This window comes from Fundulus heteroclitus, chromosome 8 (assembly GCF_011125445.2).
Source record: "Fundulus heteroclitus isolate FHET01 chromosome 8, MU-UCD_Fhet_4.1, whole genome shotgun sequence".
In the NCBI taxonomy this organism is placed as follows: Eukaryota; Metazoa; Chordata; class Actinopteri; order Cyprinodontiformes; family Fundulidae; genus Fundulus; species Fundulus heteroclitus.
This window is the reverse complement of record NC_046368.1, coordinates 1,577,058-1,596,172: the sequence shown is the minus strand read 5'-3', so window position 1 is coordinate 1,596,172 and position 19,115 is coordinate 1,577,058. Positions and strand designations below refer to the sequence as shown.

Below are 19,115 nucleotides of genomic sequence, written 5' to 3'. Positions count from 1 at the left end.
TATAATTACAGTTGGTTTGTGAAAACCTAAGAGGTTTGTTATAGACCATTAGAGTACAAACAAGATGCTGAAGATGGGGTTAGATAGAGACAGATGGCTCACTGTAGCGACCCGTGAAAGGGGAAAGCTGAAAGAAGAGCGTACAAAAAGCGTCATTAAGACGAAGGAACATAAAAACAAGACAGGGAAACAAGTGGAGTTGGGGTTATAAAGCAATATCCCAAATATTGAAAATAGTATGGCTTAACTGCAAACCTATCACAACACGGCTATACATCTAATGCAATCTAATGCAATGTGTCGATGAAACACCCCCCCCCCAAAAAAAAAAAAAAAAACTGGAAATGTCAGCATCATATTATGGCAGTGCTTTTCCTCAGCAGGAAAGGGGAAAGTGGTCAGAGTTGAGAAGATGGATGGACTAAAATGACATAGTAACCATAAAAAAAGTAGATTTTAAGAGTTTTTTTTTTTACCCCTATTTATTTCTATCATGTTTTGCAAAGTCCATGTGAAGTTCCACACTAAAATCCAACAGACAATCTACTGCAAAACTCAGACATTGCTCTCCATTAGACCTGCACAATATATCAAATCGCAGTCGTTATCACTGTCATGATTTTAGGTTCTGTCTTACTTTTGGATTATGGAATAGTTTGGGTTTGATTTTGGTCTTTGTTTTATATTATTCTGTCAGGGTTCTGCAAGCTTTCAGTTTAGTTCTGTCCTGTTCCCTGCCACTATTCCTGTCAGTCTTTCAGCCACTCCTTCTCCTTCTGATTACTTCCACCTGGTCTCTTTAATTGGCTCTCCCTCTCTCCTTTGTTCTCCTGCCTTTTTAAGTCTGTCTCTTTTGCTGCTTCCCTGCCAGAACGTCACATCTCTTGTCCCCATTTCTCATGCCGCACATGTTTACTCACCCGTTCTCCAGCCACTGGGTAAGAGCTCTTCAGCATTCTGTATTTTTGTATCTGACCTGTTTGCTTTTTTGACTCTGCCCAGTTCTTGTTAGTTTTTTGCTTGGATCTTCTGCTCTGTACCCAGCCTGGATTGTTTTTTGCCTGCCGGATCCACCCCGTCATCACTTTGAATAAATCCTGTTAATCTCTACCTAATTGTCTGGCTGAATACTGGGTCCTTAGTCTAAATCATTACAATCACATCAGAGTTTGAAATATCTTACTTGCAGAGAAATGTTTGGATGCAACGTTTTGTAAAAGTTTATGTCAGGTACACAATGTCTTCCAAAAATGATTATTTTTTACCTGCTGAATTGGCCGTCAGTATCTAGTACCTAATGCGTGTTTTTAGTATCTGAGGTGTTAACGCTTATGAAGAGTGGTGATGACAATTTGATGAAAGTCACACATTTGTGGATTATTCATAGCCAATACCATCATCACAATATTCAGTAATACTATCACAACTAAATGTTTTCTTGTTTTAGTGCAGCCCTAGCTCCCGTCAAATATTTCTGTGCTTGAGTTGTTATCTAAAGACGAATGGAGAACATTTGGAGATGCAAAGGCATTTAGGACATACCAGAAGACTAGCAGCTGTATTTGCACCTAAATGTCTTTCTACAAAGTATTGATTCAAAGGGCTGTATACAAATGTTTGCCCTTTAGATTATTTATAAAAAGAAAAAAAGAAAAGACTGGACCAGTCTTTACATTTACCGTTCTCTGGAATAAGGCCTTATCATATGACACATTTCTGTTTAGCTTTATTTTAACCCACAACATCCTTATAACCTAAAGGCAGACAAAAAATGAATACATTTACTCTGTTGTATATTACATCCAGAGTGGGAGGGGGGGTTATTGTAAATAAGTTACAAATTGTGCACTTGTACTTTGTTAGATGTGTTTAAGGCCTGAAATATTAGCTGTACATGTCTTTGATTTGCCAAACTTGTTGCAGTTGACCACATTTTAAATCATAAGCTAATTACAAACATGTAGGGAAAATTTTTTATCTATATTGCATGAAGCTCTGTGTCTGGTGTCAGGTCCAATTATACTGTACTTGCTTAGGATCTCATCGGTCTGGTCTTCGGTCCAGTGTTGGGCCCGTAATTTTGCATTTGGTACCGGTGACAGTGGCAGAATCTCAGTTATTCAAAAGGGCTTCTGGTGTTGCCTGTCTCTCATCTATCTCCCAGCACCTTTTGCTCGCAATGTGGTGGGGTTTAGGCGCTTTATGGATAGAAATGCTTGGCACAGCAGCTGGTTTTAGCTTGCCAGGGTAACATGCACCGTTTAGCCCCTTCATCAATTTTGTTGTTGTACAAAAGATTCAAAATGACTCAGTCTTTTGGAGAGAAGCGTTAAGAGCAAAAATTTGGGTCAGTCAGAAGTTTTGTTCTTCCAAAGGCTTTTTCCCATTGTGCTTTTCTTTTTTTCATGAGGAAAAGAAGAAGACTCACCTCACTTTTTCTGTTTTTTGTATGAAATTACAGTGTGGCATTGTCTAAATTTACACCAGTCAAACACAATGCAATAAACAACTCAGATCATTCTGTAAATTCAAGTCTAGTTGGACCAAACTATATCATTAAACCTGCATGCATTGCACAGGTGAAAAAATGGCGACCTCACTGGGTAAAAAATATATAACAAAGGATATACAATTTTTGAAGTAAATGAGTATTTGTGTATCAGAAACAGGAATTTTTAAGTTAACAGGAAAATTATAACATATTAAGGCCAACATGTTCAACCAGGCATGCTTTCTGCATTTATAACAGACATACTGTTATAAGAAATACAGCTTTCTCTTGCAGTGAACCATGTGTACATTTTAATATAAATGGCTACTGAACATGAAAAAAAAAAGTTTCATTAGCAAACTTATCTTTTTCGGTTGTGATCAAGTTGTTTGTTTCTTATACATTCATCCTTGCTTAGTCATAGAAAAAAAGGATTTTCTGTTCCTGGGTCCCTCTGTTCACTTCAGTTGGAGACATTCTTTCTCTTTTCATTTTAATGTGCATGCAAGACCTTATCAAAACCCATCTTTGATAAAGCTCTTAAAGTCTTTGACTTTGCCAATGGTAATTTCTCTATGTGAGCAGCAGCTGACATTTATATCCAGTCCTCCAAGAGCTCAAAATACCCTTTTCATTCCATTGTTCAGTGGCTGAACATGAGAAAGTTACCTTGCGCTCTGACCGACAGTAGGTCCGCTGATGATGACTTAGATCCCCCAAGCAGTTTCTCCACAGACCAAGGCCAGAGACTGAGTAAATGTTTAAAAGTTAGGAAATGCCATGTAAAGATCAAGCTTTAATGTTTTACCTTGTGAATGTACAAAAAACTGTGATCAAAAGCCTTTTAAATGTCAGCGATGGAAGACAGAAAACAAGTGCTTTCAGTTTTAAAGCACACAATCAGCAGTGCAAAAAGGGTTCAGCATTTCATGATGCTAAACTGATTGACATAACAACATCAGCAAACATAAGAATGTGTGGGTTGTTTATAATTTGAACGACTGATGTCCTTTAAAAAAGACCTTGTCTTTTCTTTTATTCAGAAATCCAGAACAGCTGCTTATAGACATCCAACTCCTTTTGTAAGTCCAGGAGGGAGACTTTGAAATTATGACTCATTTATGATGCTTTGGTTTAAATGTAGTAGTGAATAGACTCTTTTATTACAGTTGCAAGAATTAATTTAACTCTCTGACGCAGAGGACATCGTGCTTCTAAACTAGTTTGTTTATGCAATAGCATTTCTGAAATACCACCCTTTTTAAGCTTCTGAACATTTAAGCTTCTGAACATTTATGTTGAGTGTTTGCATGTCCTCCATATGCTGTTGGATTTGTATCGTTCCACTTGCCAATACTATGCATAATAAATTATTTAATTTTAAACCGACTATAGGAGTCAGTGTGTAGAGGAGCATTAAAAATGCTTTATATGTGTAGCTTAAATCTTGCATGCAATAATAATCAAACAGAAATATACTGGTTTACACTTTGAATATTGACTTCAGAAAAAACTAAATACATGCACATGTTCTGCTGAATGCAAAACTGGATTGAATTCAAGTAATGTTTGATTCAGTTCAGTTTATATAGCATCAGTTCACAGCAAATATTATCTCAACAGACTTTCTGTCTATTTAGTCCAGTCATACAAATGGATTTCAAGTCAGTTACATATATTCCAATTTGATCCTAGCTATGAAACAATGCAGTAAAGTTGAGGTTATTATTCAAATTCAGACCTCCTGGACAAGAACGTAGTGACAATGGACCCATGCTTGCATTGTGACTTCCAGCAAAAAACGCAATTCAACTTTGTAGATGTCTCTGTTTTAGTTGTATGGACTAAATTCTCTAATGGGGGAAAACTTAGATAGGACTTATAGATGTCATATGCACCTTTGTAATGTGGGAACCTAAATAAAAAAAAGACTGGTCCATTAATAAACCTTTTTAGATATGTAAAAACAACTTAGAACCTCCAATCAGATCTCATTGATTATTTGTATTGGTTGTTTTCTTAAAGGTATATAGCCATGTAGTATGATTATAAAAAAATAAATAATCATTTGATCATGATAAATTCATGATCGAACGATGAGGTCATATAAACCAAGCCTTCATCTAAATAGTGTTTAATAGTCCTTTTTGAGCCTAAAAGTAATTCACTCTCGGGCGTGAGGTCTGTTTATATTGTAGACGATGTCAGACCGAGCTTTATCCTCTGCAATGCCTCGCAGCTCGCCGTGATCAAAGACCAACCGTTCTTAATTAAATAAACCAATCTACAAAAACTTTAACAGCCTCATATAAGAACATTTACTAACTTCAGTCAACTCTGCGGTCACATCTGAGCCTCGGCAGGTTTAGCGTCTGCTTCAGTGAACACCAACATTCATATTGTATTCCCAGCGACATTCCAGTCTTTTCCCTCTTGGAATATTTTTTTTTGCACTTGTATTCACTGGATCTTGGACCTTTCTTCATTGTTTCACTGGAAGATGCTCATAGCCGTTTGCCGCTTCCTTGTTTTAACCCCTGCTGCGCATGCTCATACGTACTTCTGTTAAAGGTAAATAAACACAAAAGGCTTAATTTACTAACAAATTGAACAAAAACAAAGCATAGAATACCAATTTAACAACTAATACATCGGCAGGATGTGATAATCATAAAAACTTTGTAAGCAACTAGAGTGAACTACGGATGTATATTTAAAAAAAAAAAAGACAAACAATGTCGCTATGCACCTTTAACGTGTTTGAGGAGGCAAGCATTCGTGATAAATAAAACTATAATTAAGATTTAGTGTTAAAATCATCTTTTAACTTTAACACGTTTTTTTTCCCTGACTTTTGGTATTATTAACATTTTGGAGTGGCCCAGTCAGAGTCACAACTTTAATCTGATGGAGGAATCTGTGGAGGGACCTAAATATTAAGGTGACAGCAAGGAGCTTTCAAACCCCAGAGTCATCACCACAGATAATTGTCAAAATAACAGCGGAAACATGCAAAGATGTGTTCAGAAATCATTATTAGTGGTTTGATTGCTGCAACCCCAACAAAGATTTTTCCCCCTATTGATTATTGAAAAATGTTGAAAATACAATAATAAACAAAACTAACATTTTCAACATGTCAATAAATTAATATATATATTTTTTATTAAACAAGGATGTGCTTACATTGTTGTTATCTTCTGAGATATCCCTGTCTCATTTTCTATCAGGAACCATATTTAGTTTGAAAGGAAACAATCTTTTATCCAAATGTGCCTGTGGTCTGATCAGTTTTGGACATAATGTTTGTTATTTATCAGTTATGAGCTCACCTGTTGAGTAAGAAACATTTTTGAAATTCATAAATCCCTGAGCAAAAACCAAAAAAAAAACATAAATTAAGTGTAACAAAAACTAATGAATTATTGCCAATGATGATTATATACTGATATTGATTATATTAGTTCTATACTCCATGGAATAAAGCAGAATAACTTTACATAAACTGTGTCTAGATGTACACAGATTTAGATGTTATCCGTCAGCCCTGCCACTTTGTAACCACTTGTACTTATTTAGTTCAGACAAAGAATAGTGAGAAGGTTAAAGCTGCATTTTAGAAAGCTGTAAACAAATTTACAGATGCTCAAAAAATATATTGTTCTCTGTAAGTTACTCTTTGTGGCAATTACTCTCTCCTCCTGGAACCTTAAAGCAGAATAGTCAACATTTTAAAATCCCCACCCCATTATCAATTATTCTTCTTGCACTTTTCCCTAAGTAAAGTGTCCTTCCTAAAGCTTATGTAAAAAAATAAAGTACAAGTAGATTTAAACTTATGTTTAATCAGGGCGGCAGCGGCTTCAAAATTCACCCATGGTAGAGGATAGCGTTAGGGCGGGAGGAGAAGGAGAGAAAAGGCAAGATGAGGGGATTATTTTTCTTGGGTGAAATTCCAGCTTAGGTCGCCAGGGATAAAAGCAGGTGATTATAAGAAGTGGTTTGATGTGAAGCCACTCGTCTCTCTCTGAGACCTACATTTTTAACACCATTTTTAGGGTTTATTTTAAAACTTGTTCTCTTATATAGAACTCGCAATAGACATTCCATTAAAATAATTTTTAATCATAAACCATGTGTTTTAAATCTCTGCGGCTTGGATAAAAAAAAAAATACATCCTGAATCTGAATCTAACATCTGTCTAATGATTAGAGGATGATGAGATGAGTCTCCTCAGCCAACATCCTTTAGGGTTGTCAGTACCTAAAAGAAATCCCCTGCAAGACTTCACCGTCGGGATTTACCACAGGGGTTAAGTTATCCGTACAAATCATTACCGTTTTTCATCTGCAGCAACACTGCTGCAGGCCTGATTTACAAGTATAGTAGCTGCAGTTATGAAATCCAAGGGCAACGTCGGAGCTGGAAATTACGCCGGTTTTCCCTTCCTGTTTAAGTTGTCCCGTCAATGTCACAACAAGGGGCATATTCCAAATCTGAAGCTAGAAATTACAGAGTTTTTATCCTGCTATGAAATATTTAGTTTTCATCCATGTCATAGTACGTAGAAACTAGGACAGTGTGTCACATCTCCCAGAGGGGAGGATAGACAGAAACATCCCCTCATTCTGCAGCATGATCCAGCACCAACTGAGCACTTGGCTGCCTCTTGACATCAGTCTCGGTCATATACTCCTTTTTTTTTTTTCTTTTTCTTACACATTAAATATCACAGGTCTCTACATCCTGAGCTATATTTTTTTTACCAGGGAACTTGTTTGAGAAGTGTGTAGTTTAGAAATGAAAATGGTTTCTTGGACAACAATGTGACAAATCTATTTTCATTATTTGTTTTTGTCTTTTGTTTTTCATTTACTTGAAATTTTCTGATGCCGCAAATGAATATGAAGAAGAGAGAGCGCTGCAAAGTGTTTTGGCTGTTTGTTTTCTTTTTCTTTTTTAATCAGGTCAGTCAACGCAATTTATGTTGAAGACAGGCTTTATTCTGAGCAATTCTTAATTGTGTTTGTGTATTGTGGCAGTTTTTTTTTTTTTTTTGTCCCTTTCCACTGTCAATTTCCCAATATGTTAATAAAACCTAAATAGGTTTTTCTCACCCGTATATTAGCAGCTCCAGCTCTAAAGATAGGGTTGCTCTCTCATCTGGAGGGAGTTTATAGAGCTCCACTAAAAGCTCCTCACTGAAAAGAGTCAGTTAAGGTGGTTGGAGCATCTGATGCATAATGCCTTATGGATGCCTCCCTTTGGAGGCTTTCCAGGACTTGATGGTGTGACTTTATATCCCCTTTGACCTGGGAATGTCTTGGGATCCTTTAGAATGGCCTGAAGAGTGTTGCTGGGGCCTGGACCTGTTAGCCCATGGTCCAATTTCAGATAACCAGATAACATTTGATGGAAGACCATGTACTTTGACATAATATTAAATTTTGCCTCATGACCCTGATCCACCAGGTTCAGTCAGTGTTTTCTTCCTATTTACAAAGTGATGGTTTGAAAACTGAAATTTCTATCGTACTGTCTTCTTCTCTAGGGTTCAAAGTTGTTTTAATGAGGGTCTAGAGAAAGTACTGGAGTGGCCAAACATTTTATTTGGCTGTATGTAGCATAGAGTAGAGCTTCACTCACCCCCTCCTGTACCTCTTACTAGCCACTACCAGGTATTGCCATTTTCTTTCAGTTGCACAAAAATAAATGGGCACATTACTGGAAGTATGTCCATTGCAAAACACAAAACAATCTTGTTAAGGCAATGCTGTTTAAAAAAAATAAAGTTGGCAAGCTGTGAGCTGCTTGTTTCTTAAGCGGGTGACTGTAGGCTCTACCAGAATCTTGTGATATTCTGTAAAGAGAAGAATGGTTAACAAAACAAACAAAGAAACAACAACATAGCGATCTGTGCAATACGTTCTTGAAATTTAGTGCAGGTATAGTTTGTGTTGTGTATTAAAAATGATCAACATGTTATTACGGTGCAGTGACTGTAATTATACACTTTTCTTTTTGCAGTATTAGAAGTAATTGTTGCTTTTGTTTTAAATACAAACGAATCCTGTATAAATGAGCACATTATGTTTACATTTCTTTGTTGAAGGTTTTATGTTAATATTCTAAAACCATGGGTTATCGTACTGGGTGAACCTCATTGCTCAGTCTAAAATGCCTCATTTGTAGTCAAGCCACACCTGAATTTCCCCATTGTGGGACAATAAAGTATTTCTCATCTCATCGTGTTTGTCTTTAAGCAGTGTTCGAATATTCCCTGACTCACTGACTCCTTAATGCTTAAGTAAAAGTCCAGTATTTTACTATTTATTTAAGGACACAGTTGGAGCCTTTATTTTAAGCACTTAGTTTTTCAGTCTGCTGTTGTTTTAGAGGGGCTGCTGTTGCGACTCGTTTTGTCCATCTGGCCGGCCAGTCATTGCTTTCCGGCATGGCCTGTCACAAATCACTACCGCTCCACGTCTCCTCACAACATGCAGGGTCCGAGACAGAAAATCAATGGGCCCTAATGGGCTTCTCCATCAGTCCAAATATCTGAAGTTTCATGCTTGATGGCGGAGAGACAGAAGTGGTGATGAGGATTTATAGGGTAAGGTGATGATGGGGGCAGGTTCTAAAATCATGTGGGGGATGAGTGAGTTTCGTTGGAGGAATGTGCACTTAGCGTGTTGTGTTTTAAATAAGTAGACGTCAATTGAAAAATAAAAACACAATGATAGGATATGAAACAGGCGTTGCTCACAAGATAATAAAGCTGTGTAAAGGCAGTATTCATTGAAATAATGATAATTTTTATTTACAATGCATTTTATGAAAAAAAAACTCTCCTATACATACAGTCCCTGTTCTTACCATTTTTTTCCCTGAATAATGTATTTTCCGTTACAGATTGTAGCCGCTGTCTGCTTACTGTTACTTGTATGCCTTTCTTTGCACGATGTGAGCGTTGGAATCCAAAGTCAAATTCCTTGTTTGTTCCCAAACAAATAAAGTTTATTTTGATTACGTTTACATTAAATTATTTATACTGTTCTTCATAATCAATGGAAAAATCTTTATTGGCATTTCAGTCATCAAAACCTTGTTCTAATTGCTGAAAAACCTTTTGCATGTCGCTGCCAACACCTCATCCTTTTGCTCCCATCAGAGATTGTGTATCAGGATATTGACTTGACCGCTCCAACATGTTACTATTATTTTCAGAAAAACACATAGTAGTAAAATTAAAAGGTGAAATAATACCTAACATTGCCAGCATTTAAATCCTTTTAGGCTTGACTGTACTCTCTTGTAGCCTTCCTTGACTTCAGAAGTTAATGAATAACTTGAATGGTATCTTGAGTGGCTAGGACGGATAGGCCACACTGTTGCATTATACTTTAGAGAAATCAAAAGTCATGCATCACTAATTAAAGTTCTTTAAAACTCATAAAATCAAAAACAAAATGTTTAGCTACCTAACTTTCATAGTTTGGAAAGCTGATACTTGTGGCTATGTTGATTGTCTTTAAAACAATGATTACGCTAATTATTATTAGTAGTAGTAGCAGCAGCAGCATTCGTATTATAATTTTTACATTGCCTGAATAAATGTACTCAAAATAACAGTTGGAGTTTTTCGGTGAGAAAATGCTACTGCAGTAAAAACAAACAAATAAAAAAAATATGTGTTTTAGGCATTTTCCCATGGTAAAGGAGGGTGGTGTAAAATGAAAAAAAATAAAGGAAATACCAGCCAAGTAGGGCATGCAAACAAGGCACACATTTTCACAAATTATGTACTGCGCATTAATTTATTGATTGTTCTTCTTGGAGAGAAACAGAGCACATATGGAAATATACAAAAGAACCAGATGAAGTTTGAGAAGGAAAATGAATCAAAACTAAAGCAAAATGGAATGGCAGCAAAATCAAAATAAAGTTATTGCATCACAAATACAAACAATTGCAGAAAAAGAGAAAACATGGCCAAGACCGATAAGCTGGAGGCTGAGAACAGCATACATTTTTTTTGTTGATAAATGAGTTTAACAAATTCTTGTAAATAAAAGCAGTGACTCATGAAAGTGATATCATGTGGAAATGTTTCCAACAAGCCATTTAACATTAACAACTGGAACGAACCGAAGATATGATTGCCTCAGGTTGCGGGCAGTGCATGATCTGAAATTTCACCACTCAGCTGGTTGTTTACGTCCAACGTTTGCCTATGTTAGGCTTTAATTTCATGGTTGCAACTGGCTTTTCTTAGCAGGTGTTAGACAACAGATTCCACTAAGAGTGTAAAATCATGTGCAGCTCACAATAATGGCTTCGCGAGAAGGAGACGAGACAAGATTTGAGCAATAATTTGAGGGAAATTGAGAATCCTACTTTTTTATTATCCCAAATACTTTAGAATAACAGTTTCACAGATCTGTAATCAGTGTGGCATAATTCATAATAATAATAATAATAATTGTTTGAAATATTAATGTGGGTTTTATGTTTAATTAATTCAAAGATGGCCCTGTACCAAAAAAACAACATTGTAGATGCTCTCATTTTAGGTTTTAATCAACAAGTCGATGGATTAAATGTTTTAAAGAATATTTTCTTTGTGTGCAATTGTTTACTTGAGGTTTATTCAGTCTTAAGTATTTTAGATTTTGAACCAGATGTGATAAAGTGTTAAAGCATTATATAATAGCTCTTTAGCGTAGTGCCAAACTTTAGTCTCATTCACAACCTTGATATTCTCACAGTACTTAGAAGTCGTTCCTCTGTCGCTCTACAAATTATTTTTTTTGATAAATACCCATAATTTTGCCAGATAAATAATTTAAAAGTGGTAAATCTTTTTTGGAGATTGTGTCAAAACAAGAGGGCAGATCAAGAAGAGCCTCAAACATTGCTACGTCAGAATGTCAAGCTTAAAGCCATATATACATATCTGTGATTCATAATAATATCTCGCTCTTCAGCAGTCGGAATTGCATGCTGACATCAATATGCATGCGCTTTGCTGGAAAGACTTCATTTTGGCAATTAATATTGGGGTATTTTAAAACCATAAGATCTTGTGGGATGAGATCTCTTCAGCCTGCTCTACGTTTTACTAATACAAGTGCAATGGTAGGACATTTTCAAGGGTTGTTTAAACTCATGGAAAACTGATTTTTCTTTTCTCTTTCTTTCAGTGATGGACAGCAAGGTTATCCTGGATGGTCTGCAGAGGTACGGCCCCACGCCAATGTATCTGCCGGTCAGCTACCAGATCCTCAAGGCTGAGTCAGCATTCTTCTTACTGGAGGCAAACCAGGACATAATGAGGAATTCTAGCCTGCAAGCTCGAACAGAGTCCTTCTTTATCCATCAGGCTCGGCAGATGCCCTTTGTCAATGCTAGCTACGGGCCGCTCTCTGTCCAGCAGCCCGTTCCTCTAGAGATGCTGCAAATACTGCCAGGGCCATTTAATACACCGTCCCTCACTTTATCAACGGCGCCAACGCTGGCAACACCTTCCCCTCTGTTTACATTCAACTGGAAGGTCCACACATACATCATCAGTGAGCAGATTCATCCCAGCTGGCCAAAGGTCCAGGTGTTGTTCTACATCGCAGGCAGGGACTGGGATGATTACAGCACCATCCCCAAGCTGCCCTGCGTCAGGATGTTTGCTTTTCATGAGACCCAAGAGGTGCGCGGCACATGCAGGCTAAAAGGTGAGCTGGGCATTTGTGTTGCCGAGCTGGAGCCCCTGGCCAGCTGGTTCAGCCCTCCTACCGTGAGGCCTGGCAGGCAGCGGGTCTCGGAGCAGGCTCAAGGCACTCCCGTGGAGCTCTACTACATAATTCAAACTACGGACAGCGGTGACTGCAGCTCAGAGGACTCCAGAAAGGGCAGCCCTCTTCACACAGAACAGCAGAGGCCTTTGGGCTACTTTGCAGGGCATACGCCTATGCAGCGTATTGGGAGCGTCAGACTGTTGCAGCCATTATCTGAGCTTAAGCTGGACAATAACTTTGTGGTGATGGCCCCTTCTAAACCCATAAGGCAGAGAGAGACGGTCTCAACTTTTCTGGCCCTGTCCACGCTTTCGTCGCTGCAAATTTTCACCCTCAGGTGAGTCAGCCCCCTGGATAAACTCTAACGTGTTAGGGAAATCATTGTTTTTGCGCTCTTGTTGAAGCGATTGAAGTTTGAAGGCAAAAATAGCTTTTAGACGTGATGTTCTTTTTTTCCTCCTTTGACCTTCTGTGGTTTGGAAACTTTCTTATGAAGATCGTTATAATTTGATTGAAATTAGAATAGGGGATTAATTTCTAGTTCATAATGTCCACACATTATGTTTCCTCTACTTCATTCTTAACCAAGCATTTTGGATCTTTAATAAAGGCAACATTATCCAACCAATGTGAGCAACTGCTCAACTAACCCAGGCTCTGGATTGCTCAACTTGCAATCTAAAATATTTTATAAATTTGTTTACTGGAAAAAAAGGGGATACAATTATTTCATACTTAAACCTGCAGGTTGCATCTTCCGCGTGTAAAAAAGTTAGGAGTTTAACACTTTTAAGTAATGTGCAGTGCTGATCAGAAATATATTATCATGAACATGGATTTCCTATTAATTATGCCTTTTAATGTTGCATTAAAAGCATTTCTTCATAGACAGATCTACAACAAATAGGTTAAATGAATAAAAAAATATATTGGGTACACAAGTTTGATTTATTAGATTTAGTTGTATATATTGTGGATACACTCTAATTCAATTTAATTATGCATAGAGGCTCAGATACAAAACCTTATTAATATTTGGTTAAATGTCCTTTAGTAAGTTATGTTTCCTGTAGCCATCAGCAAGGTTCTCGAATGATTCTGTCGAGAGATTTAACCACTCTTCTTATCAGAAATGGTAAAACTATTTTAAATTGATTACTTTTCCAGGACATACTTTGATTTTAAGCATAGGTCATACTGTAAATGTTTAATATGGTTGGCTTTACATTATTACATTTATTCTCAAACCAGTATTGATGTGTGTTTAGGCTTGATTGCCCCTGTTTAAACATTGCATTATGGCAGATTAAAGGTAGTCTTCTGGCTTCACTAGTTTATCCACCTTTTTAATGTTCAAGTTCAATTGATGCAGCACAAACAAACAAACAAAAAAAAAAAAGTAAAAATATTGATTCATCAATGCATTTCAATATTTTTTTTTTTCCCAGTTCAATATTGATTCAGAAAACCATCTCAATCAATTAGTTCCCCTGGCCACTGGGTGATTCACCTTGTACGGGGAAAAGCCAGAAAATGCACAACGCAAATGTAAAAAAAAAGTAAATGATTTCACCACAGTGTTAATTCAGTGGTAGATTAGGAGTGCCGGATTTCCCTGGTGGGCCGGTGGTTCAGCCTGTAGAGGTCCTATCGTGCCCGGCCTCCGCTTCAGCCGAGCTCGGTTCAGCTCGCGGCCGCGATATGGTCCTTTTAACTCATAAACGAGTGCTACAGGACCGACCGGCAGACTGAGCAGCAGAGATCAGAAAAAAAAACCAAAAACTTTTCCAATGAAGCCCGGCCAACGAAAACAAAAACATTCTGTGCTGCTTATTCCTCAGCAATCACAAATCGAAAATCCTCTTCTGTTTTAAAGCTCCCAGTTTGGCCCTCGCATTTATCAGACATTCCCGGTTACGGCGGCTCTACCTCTTCATGTCATTCCTCCACGACCGCGGAGCAATACCCGTCAATCACTGATGCTATGGGCAGGATCAAATAAGTCTGCATTCATGAAGTGGCCCTGAAAAGTTGAGATAAAAAAAGCTGTCCAGAAAAGTGCAGCAACACACTTGAACATTTTTACTGAAGATGAACTTAAGCCAGATGTGTTAAAAATGCTGGAGAGTGATAAGATCAAAGTATAGCAGAAATTAGTCTGTTTCTACAGGGGTTACTCATAAAGTGAACTATGTAGGTTTATTAGCTTTCCAGTTCTTCATTTTGTTAGGTTCAAGTTAAGTTTGTATGTTTGTTGCAAGGAAATAAACTGTGGCTGTTTAATAGTTTGACTTAAAGGTTTATATACTGCACGTTGTTGCAGTATATTATATTGACCATTTAAGAAAAAAAACATTAGCACTGTACTGATATAAACCGATGGTTCATCAAAATTTCAACCCAGCAGTTGAAAGGGGGCCAGTTTGTAACTCCGAGGCCGCTTTTTTTCTCCCCAGTCCAACACTGACTGCTGTAATACTTATTTCCACTTTGCTCTCCATATTCATCACAAGTATTACTGTGCTAAAGCATTATTTTCAGACGTGGTATTGTTTAAAAATCATGAGGATTATTCCAGTTTCTAATAGGAAATGAGAATAATTCACATTAGAAAAATTTAGGTTTGCATGCACTTTTCTTGCATCCATAAAGGCTAAACAATGAGGATCACATTCACGCCGATATGGAGTGTAGTCAAACCGCTGGCTGACGCTGAATTCTGTGTGTTTGTAAACATATTTATTGATGTTTTTATATTGCAGATAATTTGCTACCTTTAAATGAGACAAATGTGACAGTTTGACTTTAATGTACTTTCTCAAGTCATTGTAAATTAATTAGAGAGGTCCTGGAGTGGTTAAAATCCTTCAAACCACACTTTCAAGTGTTTATAGGCTGTTTTGCTTGGATACAACTTTAATTACACCTTTCTGCTTCCTGTCATAAACTCTTTTGTTCTTGTTATATGCACACATTTTCAAAATTGCAAGTTTGGAATCTTCTTTTGTCTTATTTGACTCAAAAAGAGGTGCAGCAAAGTGTGACTCAGAGTTTTCACGGAATTCAAAGTGACTTTAATTGCTTCATGTTGTTAGATGCAAATTAAGGTATAAGGAACATGCATTTCCGCTTGGCTATTTTCCTTCCTGAAATCTAAATCATGGCAGATGAATCAGTTAGCAGCGTTAAAGTGAAGCTGCGACAGAGGGCTTTGGCAATTTGTCAACCCTGGGTGAGCCGGAAATCTGCCAAAAAGCCTCATTGGTTTTTGTCTCACTCCAATGATGATGAACTCCCATGAAGTATTAGTGCTCCCACAGTGTGTTTGTCACATTTATCAGCGTGAGTGCAAATGGGAACTTTAAAGGCGGTACTCTGCCTCCACTGCCTCTTTGCACCAGTGTTGCAGCCCATTCGTTTTTTTAGAAAAATTTTTTTTTTTTTCCATTGGGAGAGAAACGGCTTAAAATTCATCACAAATATCTCATTAGTAACCAAAAGCTGAGACCTCAAAGTCTTTGAAAACCCATGCAATTTTACACTGCTATCTTGCCAAGCTCCGCAAGAGTATAACCTATGCTGGGTGATGATCTCTTTTGTTATGTGTTGCTTTTACCTTGAAGGACGAAAGTTTCACCTGACCCTGCACTTCTCACCGCATGTCTTTTAAAGCTCATGATATTTCGATGATGATAATGTTTATTCATGCTCCGTATTACTGGAGGTGGTCCACAAAAGAAGTGTCTGTGTTGTTTTTGACTCCATGTTGTTAAACAGCCCTCCTCTCATTGAATGTATTTGCACACTGTCAGCCAATGTTTGCCTTTGCTGTAGTGTGGCTGTGATTTTGGACAGCTTAGTTTAAGTAGCTTTGGTCTGCTTCTCTCAGCTGCTCAGGCATCATTAACTATTTATGGATTACTCCCTTCCTTCCCCACTATCTTTACTCCATGTCTTATCCATTCTCTACCTTTCATGTACCTTTTTAATGTGCGACAAAAGACTATCAGAATCTCTTTTTACAGCCTTTATTCATACCAGCACTGCTGTCAGATGGTATCAACAGAGCTTTTATTCAAAATGTAACTTCTTTGTCTGCAATTTTTCAGTATAAAACTACATCTTGGGCAAAAAAAAAAAGTGGATTCTAGTGTTGCTTCACTTCATGCTGAAGTTCAACCATGATGCAAGAAGTACAAAATGTATGATCATGAAATCAAGATTCATTTATGCAATGAATCAGTTGGCTGGGTTTGTGGTTTCGAGAGAAAGCAACTATATATGGTGCCTCCAAAAAGGGTTTCCCTTCACAATGTGTCACTTTACAATCACATATTGTTATATATATAGTTGTAGGATTTAGGTCTGGGCTTTGACTGGGCCATGCAGACACATGAGTGTGCTTTATTATAAGCAATTCCATATTAGCACTTGTTGTATTTCTCAAATCTGTTGCAGCTTTCTGTAGGTTTTGTGCCAGGATTGCCCTTTATTTAGCTCCATCCATCTTCCCAACAACTCTGATCAGCTTCTCTGTTTCCACTGAAGAAAAGCATCCCCAAAGCATGATGCTGTCCCCAGGTTTCACCACAGGGATGATGCATTAAGGGAGACGTTGGTCCCTTCTGAACAGAGCACCTTTCTTAACATGTTTTCTTGTTCCCCTACATGGCTTGTGGAAATGTTTAAGCAGGACTTCCCTGGCTTTCTTCCTACAATGCCATATTCCTTGCCAAACCTTAATAAAGGTCAGTGAGGTACAAAACAATTTTGTCTTTTTTTTTTGTCAATGAATTCTCCTACATTAGGTGTGAATCTCTGAAGCTCCTCCAGAGTTACCATGGGCTTATTGGCTGCTGCAATGACTAATGCAGACCTTGCCTGGACTGCCAGTGAAGATGGGTGGCCATGTCTTGGTGGATTTGCAATTGTACTACAATCTTTCCAGAGTTCAGAAATCTTTTTGAAAGCATAGTTGTTGCAATATTGGGCTATAGTTTTATAACATAACTCTGCTTTAAACTTCTCCACAATTTTATTCCTGACCTGCCTTGTGTGTTCCACGGTCTGCATAATGCTGTTAGTTCACTAAAGTTTTCTAAGGCCTTCACAGAGCAGCTACATCCATATTAAGATTAAATTACAAAAGGTATACTTTATATAATTTATGTGGTTTTTGTAGGCATTTGGTTAAACTTGATTTGGTTATAGGATATCATCGAAAAGGTGACTGAATGCATACAAATGCCACAATTTTCATATTTAAAACATTGTAAAACCGTTTTTTTTTATAATCATTCTAATAGAATTCATTAAGGTCTATGGTTGTAATGTAAGAAGATGTGATACAGTTTAAGGGATGCAAATGTTTGCACATCTTGTTCCTTGATGCAGTAGTGTTCATAATAATTTATACATTTAATGAAAGACCAAATCACTAGTTTGGATAATAAAGGATGGTAGATAAACTTTTTGAAAAGAGACACATGTGCACCCTTCCCTCGCAAACCTCCTTGTATATTTCTCCCCTAAACAGATTGCATAAAGAGAGAAATCCTTCAACGTATTCTACAGGGTTCAATTTCCTCCCGCTGACAGGACAAGAGCAGCAAACACACAGAATTGAAAAATGCAAGAAGATTTTTGGGTCACAGCAATTAATTCAAACTCGATGCATCAATTTTTAAATAATGGAGAACAAGGGGGAAACAAAACAAACGGAGCATGATAATTGTGATTTATTTTATAGCTTTCATATTGATCGTCACGTATATCAACTTTTACCTTGTCTCCCTTTTTTTTGTTTAGCGAGACTCGATAAAAGTTTGAAATACATAGAATCTGTTGTGTAAAACATAACATTTAGGGGCTATATTGTGTAAAATACTAAGTACATTCAGGTCCTGCCAAGAGATGACTGCAATGCAACCCTCTCAGGGCACAAATGTGTCTGGCTGTGATGACTTTATCATTGTAGAGCTGTCTGGTATACAAAAAAAGTGTTAGTTTCCATTTCTTTATTAAGTGATTTTTGAAGATAAACAATATGTAATTTTACTAAATGGTATATTTGTAGTATTGAAGTATTTGTAATATACCTTTATTCTATTTACTTCTGACCTCATTCTGGTTTGGATCAGATTATTCTTGTAAAATATGACAAATCATGATTCCTTATCAAACCAGAGGAACTCCAAGAATGCCAGAGTCATAAAATCGCAGTAGACAATGAAGAGACAGTAAAAAAGTGCTTGAAATCATTGGTTGTTAAAGCTGATACAAAACATCACACAACCCATTATGAGTTGATACATGGCTGGTACAAAACTTCTTGTAACAGGCAGCACCTTTTTGTACTTGTGTAACCATTTGAGGGAGAAGGAACAGTGGTGGAGTCAGGTTTTATTTTTTTTTCTTTTGGGTGGGGGGGGGGGGGGTATTGTTTGTTACTACTACCCCTCTATAAGGGTGTGCACCAGAATGGACAGATAACTGGGTTTGATAACTGACAAAGGTTATCTAACCAGATCCAATTAGGAAAACACTCAACCTCACCATTGCAACAGGTAAAACAAAGTACTACATAAGCTAAAATTACTTAACTGTACACGTCTTTCTCTTTAGGAGGGCAAAAAAAATAAAATAAAAAATTATGCTAAACCATTAAGTCACATTTACCACACAAAAAAAGAAGAAAATACTATAACTTAACATTCTGTAATGAATTGGTCTCTGCTTAAATTGGGTGAGCCAACTTGCACACAGTTCCACTCAGTCAAGTTTAGTTCTCACAAGACCTCTAGGGGAAGCAAAAAAAAAAAAATGCAGGTCT

The 19,115-nt window shown here is 37.3% G+C and overlaps 1 protein-coding gene across 1 annotated transcript in view; it reads left to right on the top strand.

The window, feature by feature from the left end:
* The window catches only part of si:dkey-112m2.1 (transmembrane protein 132C), a 226,139-nt gene that overhangs the window by 65,542 nt on the left and 141,482 nt on the right, over positions 1-19,115 (top strand). The window contains exon 3 of the mRNA XM_036139828.1: positions 11,696-12,620. Coding sequence (XP_035995721.1) covers positions 11,696-12,620 — 925 coding nt within the window. The remainder of the gene's footprint in view (positions 1-11,695; positions 12,621-19,115) is intronic.